Source organism: Rhipicephalus microplus, chromosome 2 (assembly GCF_043290135.1).
Source record: "Rhipicephalus microplus isolate Deutch F79 chromosome 2, USDA_Rmic, whole genome shotgun sequence".
Classification (NCBI taxonomy): domain Eukaryota; kingdom Metazoa; phylum Arthropoda; class Arachnida; order Ixodida; family Ixodidae; genus Rhipicephalus; species Rhipicephalus microplus.
Genome location: NC_134701.1, coordinates 63,376,853 through 63,397,576, shown reverse-complemented (window position 1 = coordinate 63,397,576; position 20,724 = coordinate 63,376,853). Strand labels below are relative to the sequence as shown.

The 20,724-nt window shown below is 45.7% G+C and overlaps 1 protein-coding gene across 2 annotated transcripts in view; it reads left to right on the top strand.

Moving 5' to 3' along the window:
* LOC119169872 (arginine kinase-like) overlaps positions 1–20,724 on the top strand; it is a 169,161-nt gene that overhangs the window by 17,860 nt on the left and 130,577 nt on the right. For both annotated transcript variants that reach the window (XM_075886510.1, XM_075886511.1), the window contains exons 2-3: positions 7,867–7,917; positions 8,367–8,630. In XM_075886510.1, the coding sequence (XP_075742625.1) occupies positions 7,867–7,917; positions 8,367–8,630 (315 nt within the window). The remainder of the gene's footprint in view (positions 1–7,866; positions 7,918–8,366; positions 8,631–20,724) is intronic.

Below are 20,724 nucleotides of genomic sequence, written 5' to 3'. Positions count from 1 at the left end.
TTTCTACCAAGTTGGTCCCCAAGTACCACGGCTCATATCGTGTGCTACAAAAAACGTCACCAGTGAATTACCTCATTGAGCCACTGGAACCATCTTCTGACCAAGGTCGTCGTGGCCAGCAAATTGTCCACGTCTCGAGACTTAAGCCCTGCTATGACCCTCCTGTGTTTACTTGTCCACAGGTCACCAGGACGACTCCTTATTTCACGGGGAGTAATTGTAATGAATCTGAATAACGGACGCTCTGCTGGTAATGAAGAAGACGAGGATGATCGGTGGCTGTAGTAGTAGCTCGCGGACGCCGCTCGCCATTAGCTGCGTCTGAACCTTTCTCGACGTATAACACCTCTATTTTAATAAATATATATATATATATATATATATATATATATATATATATATATATATATATATATATATAATTAAAGGGTTCACGTAATAACACACCTTAGGACAACTGCATGCCTTTTTGGGGTGTTTAGGCCCTCTGACATCCCCGATTTTTTTTACGCCTTGGCCGCGCACAAAATGCGCTAAACTATTGGTACTGAGAAGCTAGATGTTCTAAGTAACGAAATGAATGCATTGTTGCACTGACACTGGAGTAGCTTCATGTATAAATCTGAAAATTTTATCGAGCGAAATTTCACCGCTTTTTGTAGGGTCACTAACACACCTACACCAACCGCGAAATTTTTATCGACCGAACGCCGTGGGCAATCATGAACTATTACACATAAAAAATGGCAGATACCATGTACAGTGTAAATCAGTGATATGCGAAGCATGATTGGGGAAGGTTGATATGTCACTTTAAGATCAGCACAACGTTTCGAGATGGACGTAAATTGGGCCGTACATGACTTACATACCATCATTGCACCTGGCATTTCAGCCATCATCCACTCACGTCACGTAACGCCAAATTTCGTATATCTGAAGCTAGCGATACGGCCACGAGGGCACTATGAGCGTAGCATGTAGTCAAGTTTTACGCGACACGCATGTCATCATTATCATGCTTAGATGGCTCATTTATCTTCATCGTCTATTCACGTCACGTGATACCAAATTTGGTGTTTGTGAAGTTACCGAAACGACCGTGCACGCATAATAAACGTGGTGAGTGGTCATGTTCTCACATGACATGCACATCATGGATTGCCATGTTTTTCACCAGTCATATAGTTTTGTTCTTCACTCACGTCACGTTACGCCAAACTTCGTATATCAGAAGATAGCGACACAGCCGCGAGCGTGCTATGAGCATAGCATGTAGTCATGCTTTACGTGACAAGCATGTCATCTTTATCATGCTTGGACGAGTCATTCATTTTTGTCGTCTACTAACGTCACGTGATACCAAATTTGGTGTTTGTGAAGTTTCTGAAACGACCGTGCGCGCATCATAAGCGTGGTGAGTGGTCATGTTCTTATATGACATGCATATTTTGCATTACAATGTTTTTTACCTGTCATATACTTTTGTTCTCCACTCACGTCACGTAACGCCAAATTAGGTAAACCTGAAACTAAGGAGACTGCCGCGAGCGTTCTATGAGCGTAGCATGCAGTGATTTTCACGTGACAAGCATGTCATGATACTCATATCTGGACGTGACATTTACATTCGCCGTCCGTCCGCGTCACGTATATAAAATTTGGTACATGTGAAGCTAGCTAAACGGCCACGAGCACACCATGAGCTTGGCTTGTAGTCGTGTTCTAACATGACACGCATGTCATATTATCATTTTTACACCAGTCACATACCTTCATCTATTCATGTCACGTAATACCAAAATAGGTATATGTGAAGCCAGATAAACTACCGTGAGCGCATCATGAGCGTAGCATGTAGTCATGGTCTTTTATGACACACATGTTATGATTTTCGTGTTCGCACCAGTCATATACGATCGTCATCCATTAACGTCGCGTAACACCAAATTTAGTCTATGTAAAGCTAGCAAAACGACCACGAGCACACCACGAGCATGGCGTGTAGTCACGACTCACACGACGTGCATCTTGTGATTTCCACGTTAGGGTCTGTAACTTATGTTCGCCCTGCAGGCATGTCATATTATACCAGTTATGCAATACGTCATGTGAACGAAACCATCGCTACAGCAGCAAGACCATGCCATGCAAACCATGACATTTATGACATGCCTATCATAAATTTCATGTTATGACTACTCACTTATGCTCGTCATACGATCATGTTACGCCATACCAATTTTGGTATAGATCCCATCATGCAAACGGCCAGGAGAGCTAAAAGTTGTAGGCCGCTAGATAATAGATAGCTAAAAACTTGCCGAAGTTCGCTAAGAAATGTTTTGGATTTACAAGTACTCACGCACCAGCACCTATCGGTCGAAAGAAGAAACAAAAAAAGTACTTTTTTTGTTAGCTGCCAATCTCGGTATAGTCAAAATGTCGCGTTTGCCCCGCGTCTCATTTTGCACCGCCTTACCCTACATATATAATTATCTGTGAGACTTTTATTGCGATAGCAATTCTATGGACACACTCGACTGTTTTCACCACCGGCTTTCGTGTTTGTCGCTGCTGTCGTTCACGGTATATGTATACGTATCTATATATATTGAAACGCAAAAAGGAAAAGAACAATTTCACTTCGGCATGCGGAGCGAACGGCCGACCACGCAGTCCTCGGCGCATGGCATTGGCCACTGAGCCACGAAGGCACTCCAATTTCCACGTTCAAACGTCAACCTATTTATATCCACCAATTACAGCTGGCGCTTCCAATCACGGGGAAATAGCGTATTTTCCGCATTACCAGCGAGATGACGCAAAGAGCGCGTTAAGTACTCCTCTTGTCGCGACGTGGTGACGCGCGATCATGCGCTCATCCACCGCGCACAATTTGCCCCGCGGGAGTGGGAATGGGGGTAGACGTTTTTGCGTGTGCGCGCTTATCTTGCGGTACGGTAGGATCATACCCCTTGGGCTTTCACAGAAACGATAGCGCTGCGTTTGCCGGTGCACAAAGATCACTTCGCTCGCCTCACAAGCTTCATTTGCTAAAAATTGACCGATCTCACTTAGAGTGGGTATCGATGATATGCGAAGAACGAAGTAGGAAGGTTAATGTGTCACGTTAAATTCAGCACAACATTACGAGGCTGACGTAAATTATGCTGTACAAGATTGGTATGTCTTGATTATCATGTTTGAACTTGTCATTTACCTTCGTCGTGTATTAACCCTCACGTGAGACCTAATTTCGTATATGTTGAGCTAGCGAAACGGCCACGAGCGCATCACGAGCATGATATCTTGTCATGATCTACATGACACGTCTGTCATGATTATCATGTTTGCACCAACCATATGCCTTCTTCATTCATTGACCGCCCCGCCGTGGTGGTCTAGTGGCTAAGGTACTCGGCTGCTGACCCGCAGGGCGCGGGTTCGAATCCCGTCTGCGGCGGCTGCATTTTCGATGGAGGCGGAAATGTTGTAGGCCCGTGTGCTCAGATTTGGGTGCACGTTAAAGAACCCCAGGTGGTCTAAATTTCCGGAGCCCTCCACTACGGCGTCTCTCATAGTCATATAGTGGTTTTGGGACGTTAAACCCCACATATCAATCAATCATCAATCATTTATTGACCTCTCGTAACACCAAATTTGGTATATGTGGAGCTAGCGGAAAGGTGGCGAGTGCATCGTGAAGGGCCCAGTATGCTCGGACGTAACGACGACGCGCTTACACGCTGTGCAGAGTGGCGCTTCGCTAGCAAAACGCGAGCACTCTATAGTCTGACGCCAGGCGCGACCGCCGCGACCAGCGTCCACCGGCGCGGCCCGGTGGCAACCGGAGCGAAATGCGACATGCTGCGTTTCGCGCCAACGACGTTACCTGGACAGCTCAGCGTCTGCCTCTCTTCGTAACGGAAGGACGCCGGGCGCGCTCAAATGTACATTAGTCACGGCAACGCAGCACCTAGTGCCTACGAGTATGTGGCAGGCAGATCAGCGCCTGGCATGGCATCACCGGCATGACGCTACGAAGCGAACGCCCGCCAGGTCAAGTGAGAGTATTCTATATTCTGGCCGTGAGTGTGGCATGTATTCATGTTATGACATAACAACCATCTCAAAATTATTATGTTTCCACCAGTCACATACTTTCGTCATTCATTCACGTGACGTAATACCAAATTTGGCATGTCAAGCTAGCGAAACGGCCATGAGCGCATTATGAGTGTGGCTTGTAGTCATGTTACTACGTGACACGCTTGTTATGATTACATCTTTGGACAAGTCATTTACCTATGTCGTCCCTTCGCCTCCGGTATTATTGAATTTGGCATATGTGAAGCAAGCGAAACGGCCACGAGCACATTATGAGCGTAGAATGTAGTCATGTTGTTACATGACACACATCTCATGCTTGTCATGTTTCACCTGTCACATACATTTGTCATTCATTCACGTCTCGTAATACCAAACTTGGTATATTCGAAGCAAGTGCAACATCCGCGAGCGCGTCATGAGTGTTGCATGGAGTCATGTTGGTACACGACATTCATGTCTTGATTTTCATGTTAGGGTCTATCGCTTGCGTTTGCCATCCAGTCATGTCATACCATACCAGTTTAAAACATGTGTGAACGAAACCACCGCAAGAGCAGCAAGAGCATGAAATGTAAATCGCGACATACATGTGATGATTTTCATGTTATGACTAATTATTTTGCTCGTCATACAGCCATGTTATGCCATACCAGTATTGATATCGCTTACTTTATCGAAATGGCCAAGAGAGCTAAACGTCGTAGTCAGATAGATAGATAGATAGATAGATAGATAGATAGATAGATAGATAGATAGATAGATAGATAGATAGATAGATAGATAGATCATCATCATCCTCATCAGCCCGACTACGTCTACTGCAGGACAAAGGCCTCTCCCATGTTCCGCCAGTTAACCCGGTCCTGTGCTTGCTGCTGCCAATTTATACCCACAAACTTATTAATCTCATCTGCCCACCTAACCTTCTGTCTCCCCCTAACCCACTTGTCTTATCTGGGAATCTAGTTAGTTACCCTTAATGACCAGCGGTTATCCTGTCTACGTGCTACATGCCAGGCCCACGTCAATATGCTCTTCTTGATTTCAACTATGATATCTTCAACCCTGGTTTGTTCCCTAATCCACTCTGCTCTCTTCTTGTCTCTTAAGGTCACACCGACCATTTTCCTTTCCGTTGCTCACTGCGTTGTCCTCAATTTAGGCTTAACCTTCTTTGTAAATCTCCAGGTTTCCACTCCATAGATACGTAGCGGCAAGATACAGCTGTTATATACCTTCCCCTTGAGGAAAAGTGGCAATCTACCTGTCATTATTTGAGAGTGCTTGCCAAATGTGCTCCACCCCATTCTTATTCTTCTAGTTACTTCAAACTCGAGGTTCGGCTTCACGGTTAGTACCTGCCCTAAGTAGACGTAGTCTTTTACAACTTGAAGTGCACTATTACCTATTTCAAAGCGCTGCTCTTTCCCGAGGTTGTACATTTCTTTCGTTTTCTGCAGATTAATTTTAAGACCCATCTTTCTGCTCTTCTTGTCCAACTCCGTAATCATGAGTTGCGATTCGTCCCCTGAGTTACTCAGCAATGCAATGTCATTGGAAAAGCGCAGGTTACTAAGGTACTCTCCATTAACTCTTATCCCTAACTGTTCCCATTCTAGGCTTCTGAAAACCTCCTGTAAGCACGCGGTAAATAGCATTGGGGAGATTGTGTCTCCATGCCTTACACCCTTCTTGATTGGTATTCTGTTGCTTTTTATATGAAGCACTATCGTAGCAGTCAATCCCCTGCAGATTTCTTCCAGGATGTTTATATATACTTCATCGAGGCCCCGATTCCGCATTGTTTGCATGACGGCTGATATTTCAACTGAATCAGACGCCTTCTCGTAATTTATGAAGGCTATGTATAGTGGTTGGTTATATTCTGAGCATTTCTCTATTACCTGTTTGATAGTATGAATGTGGTCGATTGTTGAGTAGCCTTTTCGAAATCCTGCTTGTTCCTTTGGTTGATTGAACTCTAATGTTCTCTTTACTCTGTTAGCAACTACCTTTGTAAATAGCTTGTATACTACAGAGAGCAAGCTGATTCTTCAATTCTTCAAGTCCTTCAATTCTTCAAGGCCTGTAATTCTTCAAGTCCTTGTCATCTCCTTTTTCATGTATTAAGATGATGTTAGCACTCTTCCAAGACTCTGGTACTCTTCCCATCAGGAGACATCTCATAAACAGGGTGGCTGGTTTTTCTAACACAATCTGTCCTCCATCTTTCAGCAGATCTGATGTTACCTGATCCTTACCAGCAGCTTTGCCTCTTTGCATGCTCTCGAAAGCTTTTCTGACTTCTTTTATTATTACTGGTGGGGTGTCATCTGGGTTACTGCTAGTTCCTATAGTAATAAGGTCGTGGTGGTCCCGGCTACTGTACAGATGACTGTGAAACTCCTCCGTCATTTTAACTATCCTGTCCATATGTGGTAGTTATTTTGCCTTGGTACATCATGCCATGACGTAAGAGATACAAGATGAAGGTGGTACAGGCTTACGCGTCTACATCCAGTCATGATGACGCTTCAGTTGAAAGCTTCTATGAAGACGTGGAATCGGCAATGAGTAAGGTAAAAATACAGTGTACTATACTTTTGGGAGACTTTAATGCAAAGGTAGGAAAGAAGCAGACTGGAGACCAGGCAGTAGTGGATTATGGCATCGGTACTAGAAACGCCAGTGCAGAGCAACTAGTAGAATTCGCAGAACGCAATAATTTACGGATTTTGAATGCCTTCTACCGAAAACGACGAAACCGCAAGGGGACATATAAGAGCCCTAATGGAGAAAATAAGAACGAAATAGACTTTTTAATGAGTGCACACTCAGGCATTGTGCAGGATGTGGAAGTGGGTGGCAAGGTATGATGCAGTGACCACAGAATGATACGGTCTCGAATACACCTAGACTTGAAGAAGGAACGACAGAAACTGATACGCAAGAAGCCAATCAATGAGCTAGCACTGAGAGGGAAAGTACCGGAATTCAGAGTCTCGCTTCAGAACAGGTACTCGGCTCTTAGTGAGGAAACCAGCCTTAGCGTAGATAATATGAATGATAATCTTACGATTATCATTACGGAGAGGGCAGTGGAAGTTGTAGGCAGGGTAGTTAGACAGGACACTGGCAAGCTCTCTCAGGAAACAAAGAATCTAAGAAGCGTCACATCATGAAAGTCTCAAGTACAACAGACAAAATATACCTGGCAGAGCTTTCGAAGTTGATTATTAGGCGCAATTTATGCGATGTAAGAAGGTGTAACATGGAGAGAATTTAACACGCTCTGAAAAACGGAGGAAGCGTCAAAGCATTCAAAAGGAAACTTGGGATAGGCAAAATCGGATGTATGCACTAAGGGACAAAGAAGATATATAAATAGATACTCTCAAAATCACCGAAGTGTGTCAAGAAATGCTTCGCATTTAAAAGGGGCGCTTTTCAGACAAAGCTAAGTAACAACCGGGACACTTCTTATTTTATGCTCATCTGTACTGGTGGTTACGTTTCGTGCGTCGTTTTCATTTGAACAGCCCGTTAAGTGTCGAGCTATAAACGTTGTTATTTCACACCGCTCTTCATGTGCGTGTTGTTTTCGTGCGTTACTTGTGCCTGAGCAGCACGCTGAACGTTTCGATCTGCTTGCTATTTTCAGCGTAACATTCCAAGTTGTTGCTATCATATTCATTGTTTTGCCCTTGCGGCTATACTTTTTTTCAAATATCAGCTATTTTTATCTCTTCACAGGATCAACGTGAACATCAGCTCGCAAACTCGAGTGAATATCACCAGAGGAAGGCAAGTGTCATGCCTAATTTTTGGCTCATATTGTGTTTCCTTGTCGTGTTGCAATACTACACCTCAAGAAGCACTAATGTTGTGAGCGAAATACTCCACTTAAAGCTTAATTATCCGTGCAGCGAACTAGTGCGCAGCTATAAAACACTTGTCATGAAATACGTCAGCCGGTTCGTGTGTTGATCAATCGGTCAGTTATACAACCATTCTAAACCCAGTCAGACAGTTTGCAAATGAGAAACGATTACAGTTTTAGAGGAAGGAGGCCTGCACAAGCAGTAGCTTATACGTTTTCTGAACGACCATCTTTATCTTTTAGTATTGTTTGCAATTGTAGTCTGAATATTTAGTAAGCATTCTGTGGCAGTTATGTGTTAATACCAGAGAAATTTCTATGGAAAAGCATTTGTTCATATCAGTGACAGAACCACATGGCGCTGTGTTCTCAGCGGAAGTCAAGTGGACGTGCGTCCTGTGACGCCTCCTATGATGTACCAACCAGTGCCTGGAGCCGCCCAGCAACCACAAATGATGCTTGCGGCCCCTGCATCTCCCCCACAAATGATGGCAGGGATGATGCAACCAATGGGACTTCAACCGCAGCAGTTCATGCAGCAGCCACCCTCCATGGCGTTTGCACCGCAGCCGCAGATGGCGTTCTGCTCACCGCCTATGATGTACGGCCAACCTGGGTCGATGTATGCCAGCACAAGGTAGGCAGCGGTTCAACATGTTCAAGAAAAAAATTAATGCTCCTAGCTACTTGTGAGGCTCAACGATTTACACATCTTTTATTTTATTGTCACCTCTAAAAACTTCAAAATGATGCAAAATACCACGTCGTAGCTAAAAATAAAACTTTCCTGAGTAATGTATGTTTCTTATAAAGCAGCCAAAAAAAACATTTTGGAGAACAATGCGGACCACGTATGCATCCTCTAAGTAGCTGGTTCTCTTCGGATGGAGATTGGGAGTGTTTTACGTTTATGTTGACGTTTACAGCCGTTTAAGAATGCGCAAGCATATGTTCCTGCTCTAGCCTATTCATCTTCTTTTAATAAGTATATCAGCTGGCATCCAGCATAAGCAACTACTACATCGTTGCGGCTTCTCACAGACAAATGTTAATAAAATTTCCTATTATGATAAAACTGTCATTTGTCTCACCATAAGTTAGGGTTTAAAATTCTGGTGGTCATAACGAAAGGATGATGCAAATGAAGAGTTCACGAGAATATACCAATTCACTTTCGAGAGTGCGTTTAAGGTTTCTGCAAACCTAAATATTTATATTTTTCACAATTATAGACTCATTTTACCTAGGAAGGCTTGTTCAAGCGGTGATGATGCGTTCAAAGAGCCTCGACAGCCAAAATGTATTAAGGGAAGTAAACTAACGATAAATAGGCATTATACAAGTTATGTCGTTACCTGCCGCTAACCTAGAGAAAGGAGAAGAGGAAGACGTGCTGTATCCTGCTCGCGCCATCTTGGCTGTTGTTGTCCCGATAACTTTGTTTGTGTGAATATTGTAAGTATAGCCGTTTCTACTTGTCGTCTCCCTGTAGCATTTTTGTGTAAATTCGGGTTATATCCAATGCAGATCACGAACTCCACAGCGGGCATTTTTTGGGGCAAACTATCATGTCGAAAGGCAGTTACGCCGATGTAGCTACCACTTTGGCAACTTAACCAAGCCACGTTTTTGTGACCCAACTCCGAAACCCTGACCCCTTCTGCAGAACGCATAAAGTGCACGTCAAAGATTGGCTGGCCACCAATGAGCGTGCCAGCAAGACCAACCAGTGGGATCGCACTTTGATGCTGGCAAGCATCAGCTACTACCTGAGGGGAACTGCCACTGTGTGGCTCGACACGCACGAGTAGGAGCTGGCCAGTTGCGATGTATATTAACGAAAAATCGGACCTCTTCAGAAAGCCCAATAAATCCAAACGACCAGCTCGGAAACAACTTTAGTGTCATGCACTAACCGGCATAGAAGCGTGCATAGTGTGTATCCAAAATATTTCAGCCTTGTTCCGGCAAGCTAACAACCGAACTCCCGTAGTTCACAAAGTTCTTGAAGGCATCGCTGATGACGCCTTCCACTTAATAGTCTACAAGGTCTGCCCCTTCACTGACGACATCACCAGGGATTGCTGACGCTTCGAAGAAGGGAAGAGCCTACGAACCACGCAGCAAATTGTCCAGTTTCCTAGCACACTGCCACGTCACCGTTAGATGACGTCACGCTCCAGCTCATCGGTTCAGCATGCCCATTAGCTCCGCTGGTTCGTTCTTACAAAATGCCCCCCCCCCGACAATGTCATTAATCAGGCCGTCGTGCGCGAAGAACTAGAAAACGCAGATATCCAGCCCATACGTAACGAAAGCCGTCCTGTGGTCAGCCCTGTTCCAACATACCACCCACAACCAACCTAGTCTCGCTACCATGACACGAACCAGTGGCCCACATGTGATGCCGGACCGATATGTTATAACTACATTAGGGTAGGGCACATCTATTGCTATTAATACGAGAGAGTTTAAGAGCTCGTATTGCAGAAACTCCGGCGTGGGTGTCGTTGGCTTTGGGTGAGAAATCACCATCGTGGACATGACCGAAAAATTGAGAGACATCAATAAAATAAACAATAAAGCTTTCCAGCACCCAGTGAGGTTTAAAACCTCTTGCGTGGCAAGCAGGTTTTTTGCCACACAGCCATGTGTCTTCTTCGAGATGCGCTAAAAATAACGTTCATGCATTACAAACACAGGTGACCTGAATACAGGCTTCCCAATGCAGCATGTAAAATGACAGTATAGTGGTATACAAGCTTATATTGCCATTGGGTCTCCAACATGTGATGCTGATGAAATATTCGTGGGTTAAAGCCACCAGTCATTACAAAAAATTGGCCCCGTACCTGCATAAAATCTGCAAACGTCGTCTAAAGACGATAGTCCTGCGTGTGGAGAGAGTGATCAAAACATTTATTTGATGTTCTGCCAAGAAAATTGGTGAATGGTATTCCGGAGGCACTGCGTTAGAGTGCCTCGAGCGTGCAGTGGAGGCGAAGTAGCGCATCAAGTCACGTCACCCGTGAGACATGAGCGCCATCTGGCAGTTTCTTTTGTAAAGCAAAGCGCGGGGCCGTGCGCGCCCGTCTCAGAAGTGATAAGCTGTAGAACACGAGGCGACGGGTAGGTGCCACCACAATCTCGTCTTGGCAAAGCGTTGAAAACACTCCCCGTTTCATGCAAGTGTTGCATGGTAAGTGCAGCGTGATAAGCGCTACGGTCCTTAAAATTACTTATGTATGGGTTTCTAGTAAGAGATGCATATGCAGAATATGTGCGTGTTCTTATGGTGCCCCAGACATGCGCAATAATTGCTTTTTAATTGACAATTGCACAAGCATGAACGCTCCACCTTGAGCAACATTGGTAGTCGCTGTGGATAGGGTCAGCCGTTTCAAGTACACAATGCTGGTATGAGTGAACAAACAGACGAAAATACAGACAGACGGACAAATCAAAATTTTTGCGTTGAAGGTTCCAAAGAAAGACTATCGTCTTTAAAAAGCACAAACGTTATTGCGCGTTTTTCTTAGGACCACGTAGTGGGCACATAGCAAGTTCGAGTATATTTCACGTGCGTCATTCCTCATGGTCTAAAGCATGCTACCCATAACACAGAATGCCGCAATATGCTGAGGCTTCTCTGAAACAAGCCTCTTTTAACTTTATTTATTAGACTGCAATAATCAACAATTTAAACTTCTCGTGTAACAATATACAATAAAACTATTCAAAAGTGATTAAAGTATGCAGAATGACTAAAGTATCACAATCGCGTTCAACCTTTAAAGGCGAAGCTTGAGAGTCTCCCACTTTCGGCCGCTATAGTAGGCCATCGTGTCTTTGTGCACCGTGCAGTCCCGAAGACACTCAATCTTCATCCTATTCTGCCCGCAAGAACCCACCAAACCTGGACGTCGGAACTTCAGCCTTAGGTTACGACCACTCTCATTCCCCACAAAACCGGAGACGTTCCTCGTTATCTTATCTTCATCGCTTAACGCCACCGTACCCCCGCCTTACCCTCACCGCGCCTCTTCAGAAAATTGACAAGTGCAGCAACCAGAGGTGATCCTGCATGGGCCTACCAACTCGGAAATCGTCCTTTGACTCAGGCTATCCGACGAGACATTTTGGACGAAGATGTTGATGGTGAACTTGTTTTGGCGCTCATCCACACTAGAGCCCAATTATTAGTCATAAACGCTCACCTCTCCATTCATCTCATAAGGTTCTTACACCAGCTTCATCGCCTGTTGCTCGTGTAGCTGATGGCTGTACCCCTTGTGTTCTTAGATTGTACTCAGCGGTACAATCATGTATGATCATGTGGCTAGCTTCGCTAGCCACATGATCTCATTTCTCTTTGCTGTTATGGAAGATTTCCCTCAGGACCTCATCGCAAGTCATGAATTTCTGAGCCCGCATTCTTCACCTATTCAGTATTCTGCTGAAATTAACAGCTTCCTGGCATGCCCGACCTGACCTTCACGCGGAATCTATGTTTACGTGTAACCCAGCTCGTTGACGAACTTCCACTCAACTACGATGACGTACTTCTCTTTTACACCATGCGCTCATGTACGTGATGGTGCCTACCTGCTTACCCCTTCCTTGAATTCTGCCTCCCTCATTAATGACTGTTTCTGCAAATTACGCATGCTTACCTGTATATACCTTTGGACGTTGCGAACAACTGCATCCTGAAGGTATCGGGCTGGGCAACACACCATTTTAGACGCACACAACCCTATTTCCCTGGCCATGTATGTGCCACAGCTGGCGTCAGTCGACCCTGCTGCTAGCGCGACATCTGAGGAACCGTTTGTCGACATGATTACCCTGAACCTTTCTCTTTCCAAACCGATGACTTACGCCTTTTGTTGGCATCATTCGGGTGGAAGTCCACAAGATGTTCTCTGAGAACATCATGAAACCATCTTAGTTCTTTGGTGTCACCTGTTGTTTTTGTGAAGAAGTAGAAGGACACCTGGTGGTTCTGCGCTGACTATGACTATTGGCTCAACAAGATAAAGATGGTCGTGAACAGACGACACCCTTAATTCTCCTTATGGTACAGAGAACCTTTCTTTCATTAACACTAGCTTAGACTATTTACAAATTGCTATCGATGAAAATGTTCAGCAGAAAGCTACTTTCAATACACTGTGTGGCCTTCAATTCGATCCTGTTATTTGAGCTGTTATTTGGCTCCAGAAACATTTGAGCGCATGACAGAAAGCCTAGTTTTTGGTTCCTTGTGGTGCACATGCGTTTGCTACATCGACAATGTCGTTTTTTTCTCACCCATGATCAGAAGTCACCTTCAACGCTTTTCAGCTGTATTATTACAAACTTTGCGCGCCGCAAGTATTCACCTGAATTCATCGAAATGCCACTTCAACCACCTAGATATCCCCATTCTAGGCTAGCTTGTGCACACGGCGGGTATACGACTGGACCGAGCAAAAATACGCGCTATTATGGACTCCCCAACTGAATATTTCTCCAACAACATTCGCTCTTTCTTTGGCATAAGCTCATATTTTTGCCGCTTTGTTGAAGATTTTGCAACGATTGCAGAGCCCATCCACTTCCTTTTAAAAAAAGATGCCTCCTTTTCTTGGGCCCGTAACCGAATGTCGGCCATTTTAGGGGCGAAGCTCCTTAAAGCGTGGATCTGTCCATCCTACGTCGTTGTCGTACGTAGCCACCGTGATGCGAGATGGGAGATGGCGGTACTTTGAGTATTCACTATATGGACGCATGGACGGACGCATGAACGGACGGACAGACAGACTATCAGAAGGATGGACGAATGGACGGATGAGCGGAGCGGGTATGTGCCACAGGGGATGAGATGCGAGATGATGGTACTAGATGAACGCAGGCACATACGGACAGATAGACTAGAAGACGGATGGACATATGGACGGACGCGTGCACGTGCGGGTAGATGGACGCCCTGACAGACGGATTTACGCATGTATGGACGCATGGATAGTCGCGCGGACAATTGGAAGCAAGAACGAACGTACGAACAGAAGCACGGACGGGCTGACGGACACTTCGTTCCACTCATCGTCATTCACTCCCTAGATAAGCTCCCTTGATTTTTATTTTAATTTTGTCTACCTACTCCCATCGCCCCTGTGTTCGTTCATTTCGACGACTCGGCAACTACCCAAGTACGTACCGATGCCAGTGGTCATGTCATCAGCGCTATTCTCGGCCCTAGTCAAAGCAGTCAAGATAAGGTTGCTGCATACGCCAGTCGCTTCTTTCCACAGCTGAACGGAATTATTGAACAAGACAGAGAGAGTGCATCGCTCCTGTTTCAGCCGTTGATAAATTTCTCCGATATCTGTGTGGCAGACCCTTCGCCATTGTCAGTGATCACCACACGCTCTGCTGGCTGCTTTCTCTTAAGGATCTATCTGGTTACATTGGTCGTTTGGCATTACAACTGCACGAGTACACATCCACAGTCGTCTGCCAGTCGGACCACATGCATCAGGACGCCAACTTCCTCCCCTTATTCTGTAGACCCTCCACAAGCTTCGATGAGCGATATCATTTCATCTGTGTTCGCAACAACTGATCTCTTCAAGAGTTTTGCTGAGCAATGCCGATACCCGACTCTTTACATGATCATTCACCGCCTCCACTCACCGGCTCCTGATTCATCCCATTGTCTCTTCGTGCTACGCGGTGGCACTTTGCTTTATCGCAGTTTGCTGCCTGATGATCTTGACCATATGTCGAAATTCTATCAGAAAAGTCCGTGCATTTGTTTGTGCTTCTGGCTCACCTTCATTCGACTGTTCTGGCCCAGCTTCACGATGTGCTAACAGCGGGGCAACTAGGCTTTTCGCGCTCCTACGATCAAGCACGCCGTCAGCTCTACTGGCCAGGAATGACCCGGAATTTATAGATTAGTAGGGCATTGCATTACCTCTCACGACTTTTGTCAGGTTCGCTAGAAGTCAACTTTCCCGCCAGCTGGCCGTCTTCAATCTCTCACTGTCTAGTATGAACCGTTTCATCCTGTCACCCTCGAACTGCTTGGTTCATTCCTTACGTCAGGCTTGGGGATCACTGAATCACCGGTCCCACGAATTACGCCACGCAGTTTGCAATTACTTGCGCACTTTTAACCAGCTGCGCCACCGCCGTAGCAGAATTCTTGCTGCAAACGTTATCCTTCAGCGCAGACACGACTTCAACGCTTCACCGACTGTGGTAGACAGTTTCGTCTAGAGTAATAAATGACATCCTTACGTTTTCCTCGACAAATCATAAACTAACAACCGCCTACCATTAAAAAACGAATGACTTGGCAGAGCGGATAAATCTAACCATTACTGACATGATGGCAATTCTAATGTCAGCTGACCACCAAATTAGGCTTCCGTCAGTCCTTTTGTGAGGTTAGCGTAAAACACGTTCCGGCACGAGATGGTTGGTTATTCGACTTTGCCTCGTTTGATTGTAATCCAGCGTTGCCTAAGAACACGATGCTGCCTCCTTCTTTTCACCTACCTACTGAGTACGCTCATGAAGCTATTATCTGCGCTGATCATGTTCATCAACTTCCACGCATTCTATTAACCGACACGCAAATCTGTCAGCAATCTTGTTGCGATATCGTCATAGGAAGAGACCCTTTCTTTCTGGATCTCTTGTCCTTCTTTGGTCTCTAGTACACAAAGTCGAGCTTCCTGAAAAGCTCATGTTCCAGTACATCTTTAATAAAAATGACTGACTTTTGAATAAAACTTTCTCTATCTCCCATACACCTGGCCATACTATTTATGCTTTGAAGTAACGAGCTTGACAGAACAAATCAAACAATTGTCTTCATCGCCGTCGACTCGTACCCGCACCGACATAATTCACCATGTCCTCCTAAAGCCCTATCACGCACGGAATAACACTGGCTCATGCGTGTAGTGGCCAACCCCACTAATGTCTTTGTTCATGTGCACGGATTCGGTGCATTCGCCACAGGAGAGTAATGTTCTGTGTATATGATCTGTAAGGTGAAGAAGAAGAGCATGGACTGTCTTATGCTTGCGCCATCTTGACTTTTGTGGCCCTGATCACTTTGACAGCATAAATATTGTACTGACGTGGGACGGACAAGACCATGGAGGATAGAAATGCTGTGCGAAATACAATCAGCGCGCATGAAGAACAATGCTTGGACGTGGTACATAAGACGAGAATAGAGCTTGGCTACATGAAACAATTGCCGCACCCAGCTGCCTGACAGCATTATGGGTGTCTACAGAAGACAGAAAGTGCAACATCTTTTGCGAGACCAGGCAAGAGCGTTGCCATGTTCGCCAAAGACATGGCCCCGCCTTTTCCGCAAAGCAGGTTCTGATGGCAGAAGAAACAAGGTCATGATATCTCATGCGAGCAGTGAAGGAGCAACTGCTGCTAGGCTTGTCAAAAATCCACGGACATTGGTAGCTGAGTTCAACCATCAAACCACAGCAATTGAAGAGCCCTTGCCGCACCAAAACCTAAAGCATAATATTATCAATTCTGTAGCAATTAAGGCTGTGAGCAACGACAAGCCTCTGCGGAAAGTCATCCAGGAGAACCTTCGAGACGAGCTTGGGCACCTTGGTTTAATTCAACAAACCAAGCCGACAGCGACTGTGTCGTTTGAGACTATGTCTAAGAAAAGGTCCATCAGGCTGTTTGTCGGGCTATAATGATGTGCCCAGAGAAGGAAAGCGGGTTAGGGAGAGACAGAAGGTTAGGTGGGCAGATGAGATTAAGAAGTTTGTGGGTATAAATTGGCAGCAGCAAGTACAGGACCGGGTTAACTCGCGAAACATCAGAGAGACCTTTGTCCTGCAGTGGACGTAGTCAGGCTGATGATGACGATTGAATGATGTGCCACGACATCTTACTTACGGTTGTGCTTCCCGAAACACGGTATCGCACCTTCTACACCACCACTTCCAAAGTTTAGGCCACCCTAACCCTACTTACAGAGCCGATCTCATCACCGTCGACTCTACCAACGCCGCTGATCTCAGTGTCACGAAGTTTGCAGTATGGCCAACATGAATCCGAACACTGAAAGATAGATTCGTGGTGGATTGCTACTATTCTACTAGTCGTAAGACCAATTTGTGGCATACCACTGACCACCGACCAGTGTGCCTTGATTGCGACTGAGTAGAGCACGTCTACAACGTTTTACGCTATTGTGATGCTCAGTACTCAAGATTTCCTTGCTATCCCAATTACGCTATGCTTGATGCTCCGAGAGCAAACAACAATGTTCCTCTGAACATAACGCCGCAAGATCCGAACATACCCAGCAAGATAACCCCGCAAGTTGACGTTCTCCATGTCCTGCTCGCTACAGCTTGCCGAACAGTCACTGATCTAAGGACGTCGCCAGATCCAGGTTACGTAGCCCGCGACGGGGAATCTCGATGCAGCTACCTCAGGGGTGGGGGAAACGTTCGAATAATGAGAACTCCAAATAACCCCCATTACGACGAACGACAACTAGAAGCCGCCAACGCCGAAGACGATGTTAATGACAAATGCGACGTATGTGACAACTACCAATGTAACCAAAGTCAACAGTGCTGAACTCGTCGTTCACATTGACGGCCATGAAGTGATAACTCTTGTTGGCACTGGTTCTCACTTTCCTATTAAAGCCGACAGCTAGCCAACAGAATAATTAAGGCAAAAATGCTATGGTACGGACCACATATACGAACGGCCGGAGGTCAGGGGATTACACTTGTTCGAAATCGCACGGCCTAAATCTTATTCGCTGGTTTTATCTTCCTCGCCCCTGGCATTTACGCGTGGCAATATCGCAAGTAAACTCCTCTGTCATCTCCCCGTAACATCTCAACAATGTTACAACAAGCATACCAGCGAATTCTCAAAGCCATATGCATTCCTGTGATCGCAGGTGCGCGAGAAGGTTCTTCATTAAGAGGGAGGGGGAAAAGATTTATTACAGCACCCTCCCCCCGCATCCTCTTTGGTAGAGTTCGAACGAAAACCAGCTCCGGAATGGATGTAGAAATCAAAATAACCCGATGAGGGGCTTCTCACGGACACCTTTCGTCCATCCCCGGCTTTCCTGAGGGAGCTTTCCATCTCCGGCTTGTCTCCGTCTTTCCTGGGAAAAAGTAGGAAGTAAACATCACTACAACCACGAAGGTCCTTGGCCGCCTGTATAGTAAAAAACAACTACATAGCCAAACTCCGTGCATCGAAACATGAGGGTTAATGTCGAACAAAGTAAAGGTGAGCGGAAAAATGAGTTCTCTCCTTTGGATGATTAGAAAAGGGTGAACCCCTGCGTGCACGTGCTTATATATAACTGCGATTGAATGCGAGAGTAAATATAATGTCGACATTTTTCTTGCTGTGATACCTCCAGGATTTGATCAGACCAGTAGGAGCAGCCTTAAACACAAAGAATTACTTCGGTTTGCTTCGTTTAGGCTGAACTGCATACAATATTACCTAGGGGGACACAACTAAATACTGAGCAATCCCCTGACTAGGTTTCTGGCAGCAAATTTAGCTTTAGGAAACATACTAGTAACTACTAAATGCAAAAACACATCACAACGCATAATATTCTGTACGTGTTTTGATGAACCTAACTACGAGTTGCATCCACTGAAACAAAATGAACAGAGGCCTAAACAAAATGGTTATGATAGTAACAAATGCTGTCTAAAAATCAAATCAATACCAAGAAGATTGGCTCAACAAATGCTTAGAGTGAAAATGGAGTGGTAGCCTAGACAGGTATTACCCATGAATAAAAATAGTGCTAAAATATTACAACAAACTATGTGTATCACTCGGCATACACCAAAGGACGTTCGTAGCTCTGCTAGTTCCGCAATCGCACTGCCTGTGATTTCTACCTTTTGCTGAGGGCTTCGAAAGATCGAGAGAGACGCAAACTATAGGCTGAGCTTTACTGGTGGCTATATTCGTTCAGCGAACAGGAAGCGTAGGAACGCCCAACACGCCGAGGAGAGACACACAGAACAAGCGCTCACTAACTTCTCTGCTAACACAGGACAGACAATGAAGGGCCGCACAGCACGAGCACTCACTAACAACTGCTTTACTGGGAGTGCAGGAACACACAACAGATAATGAAGGGCCTCACAGCACGAGCGCTCACTAGCAACTGCTTTATTGGAAATGCGGGAACACACAACAGACAATGAAGGGCCGCACAGCACGAGGGCTCACTAACAACGACTTTACTGGGAGTGCAGGTACACGCAACAGACAATGAAGGGCCACACAGCACGAGTGCTCACTAACAACTGTTTTACTGGGAGTGTGGGAACACACAACAAACAATGAAGGGCCGCACAGCATCAGCGCGCACAAACAACTACTTTACTGGGAGTACGAGAACACACGACCGACAATGAAGGGCCACACAGCACGAGCGCTCACTAACAACTCCTTTACTGGGAGTGTGGGAACACACAACAGGCAATTAAGGGCCACACAGCATAAGTGCTCACTAACAACTGCTTTACTGGGAATGCGGGAACACACATCAGATAATGAAGGGCCGCACAGCACAAGCGCTCACTAACAACTGCTTTACTGGGAGTGCGGTAACACCAACAAACAATGAAGTGCCACACAGCACGAGCGCTCACTAACAACCGCTTTACCGGGAGTGTGGGAACACACAACAGATAATGAAGCGTCACTCAGCACGAGCGTTCACTATCAACTGGTTTACTGGGAGTGCGGGAACACACAACACACAATAAAGGGACGCACAGCACAAGCGCTCACTAACAACTGCTTTACTGAAAGTGCGGGAACACACAACACACAATGAAGGGCCACACATCACGAGCGCTCACTAACAGCTGCTTTACTGGGAGTGTGGAAACACAGAACATACAATTAAGGGTCACCCAGCGCGAGCGCTCACTAACAACTGCTTTACTGGGAGAGCGGGAACACACAACAGACAATGAAGGGCCACGGTGCACGAGCACTCACTAACAACTGCTTTACTGGGAGTGTAGGAACACACAACAGACAATGAAGGGCCTCACAGCACAAGCGCTCACTAGCAACTGCTTTATTGGGAGTGCGGGAACACACAACAGACAATGAAGGGCCGCACAGCACGAGCGCTGACTAACAACTACTTTACTGGGAGTGCAGGTACACACAACAGACAATGAAGGGCCACACAGCACGAGCGCTCACTAACAACTGTTATACTGGGAGTGTGGGAACACACAACAAACAATGAAGGGCCGCACAGCATCAGCGCGCACAAACAACTACTTTACTGGGAGTACGGGAACACACGACAGACAATGAAGGGCCACACAGCACGAGCGCTCACTAACAACTCCTTTACTGGGAGTGTGGGAACACACAACAGACAATGAAGGGCTACACAGCATGAGCTCTGACTAACAACTGCTTTACTGAGAGCGCGGAACCACCAATGGACAATGAAGTGCCACACAGCACGAGCGCTCACTAAAAACCGCTTTACTGGGAGTACAGGAACACACAACAGACAATGAAGGGCCACTCAGCACGAGAGTTCACTAACAACTGGTTTACTGGGAGTGCGGGAACACACACCACACAATCAAGGGCCACACAGCACAAGCGCTCAATAACAACTGCTTTACTGGTAGTGCGGGAACACACAA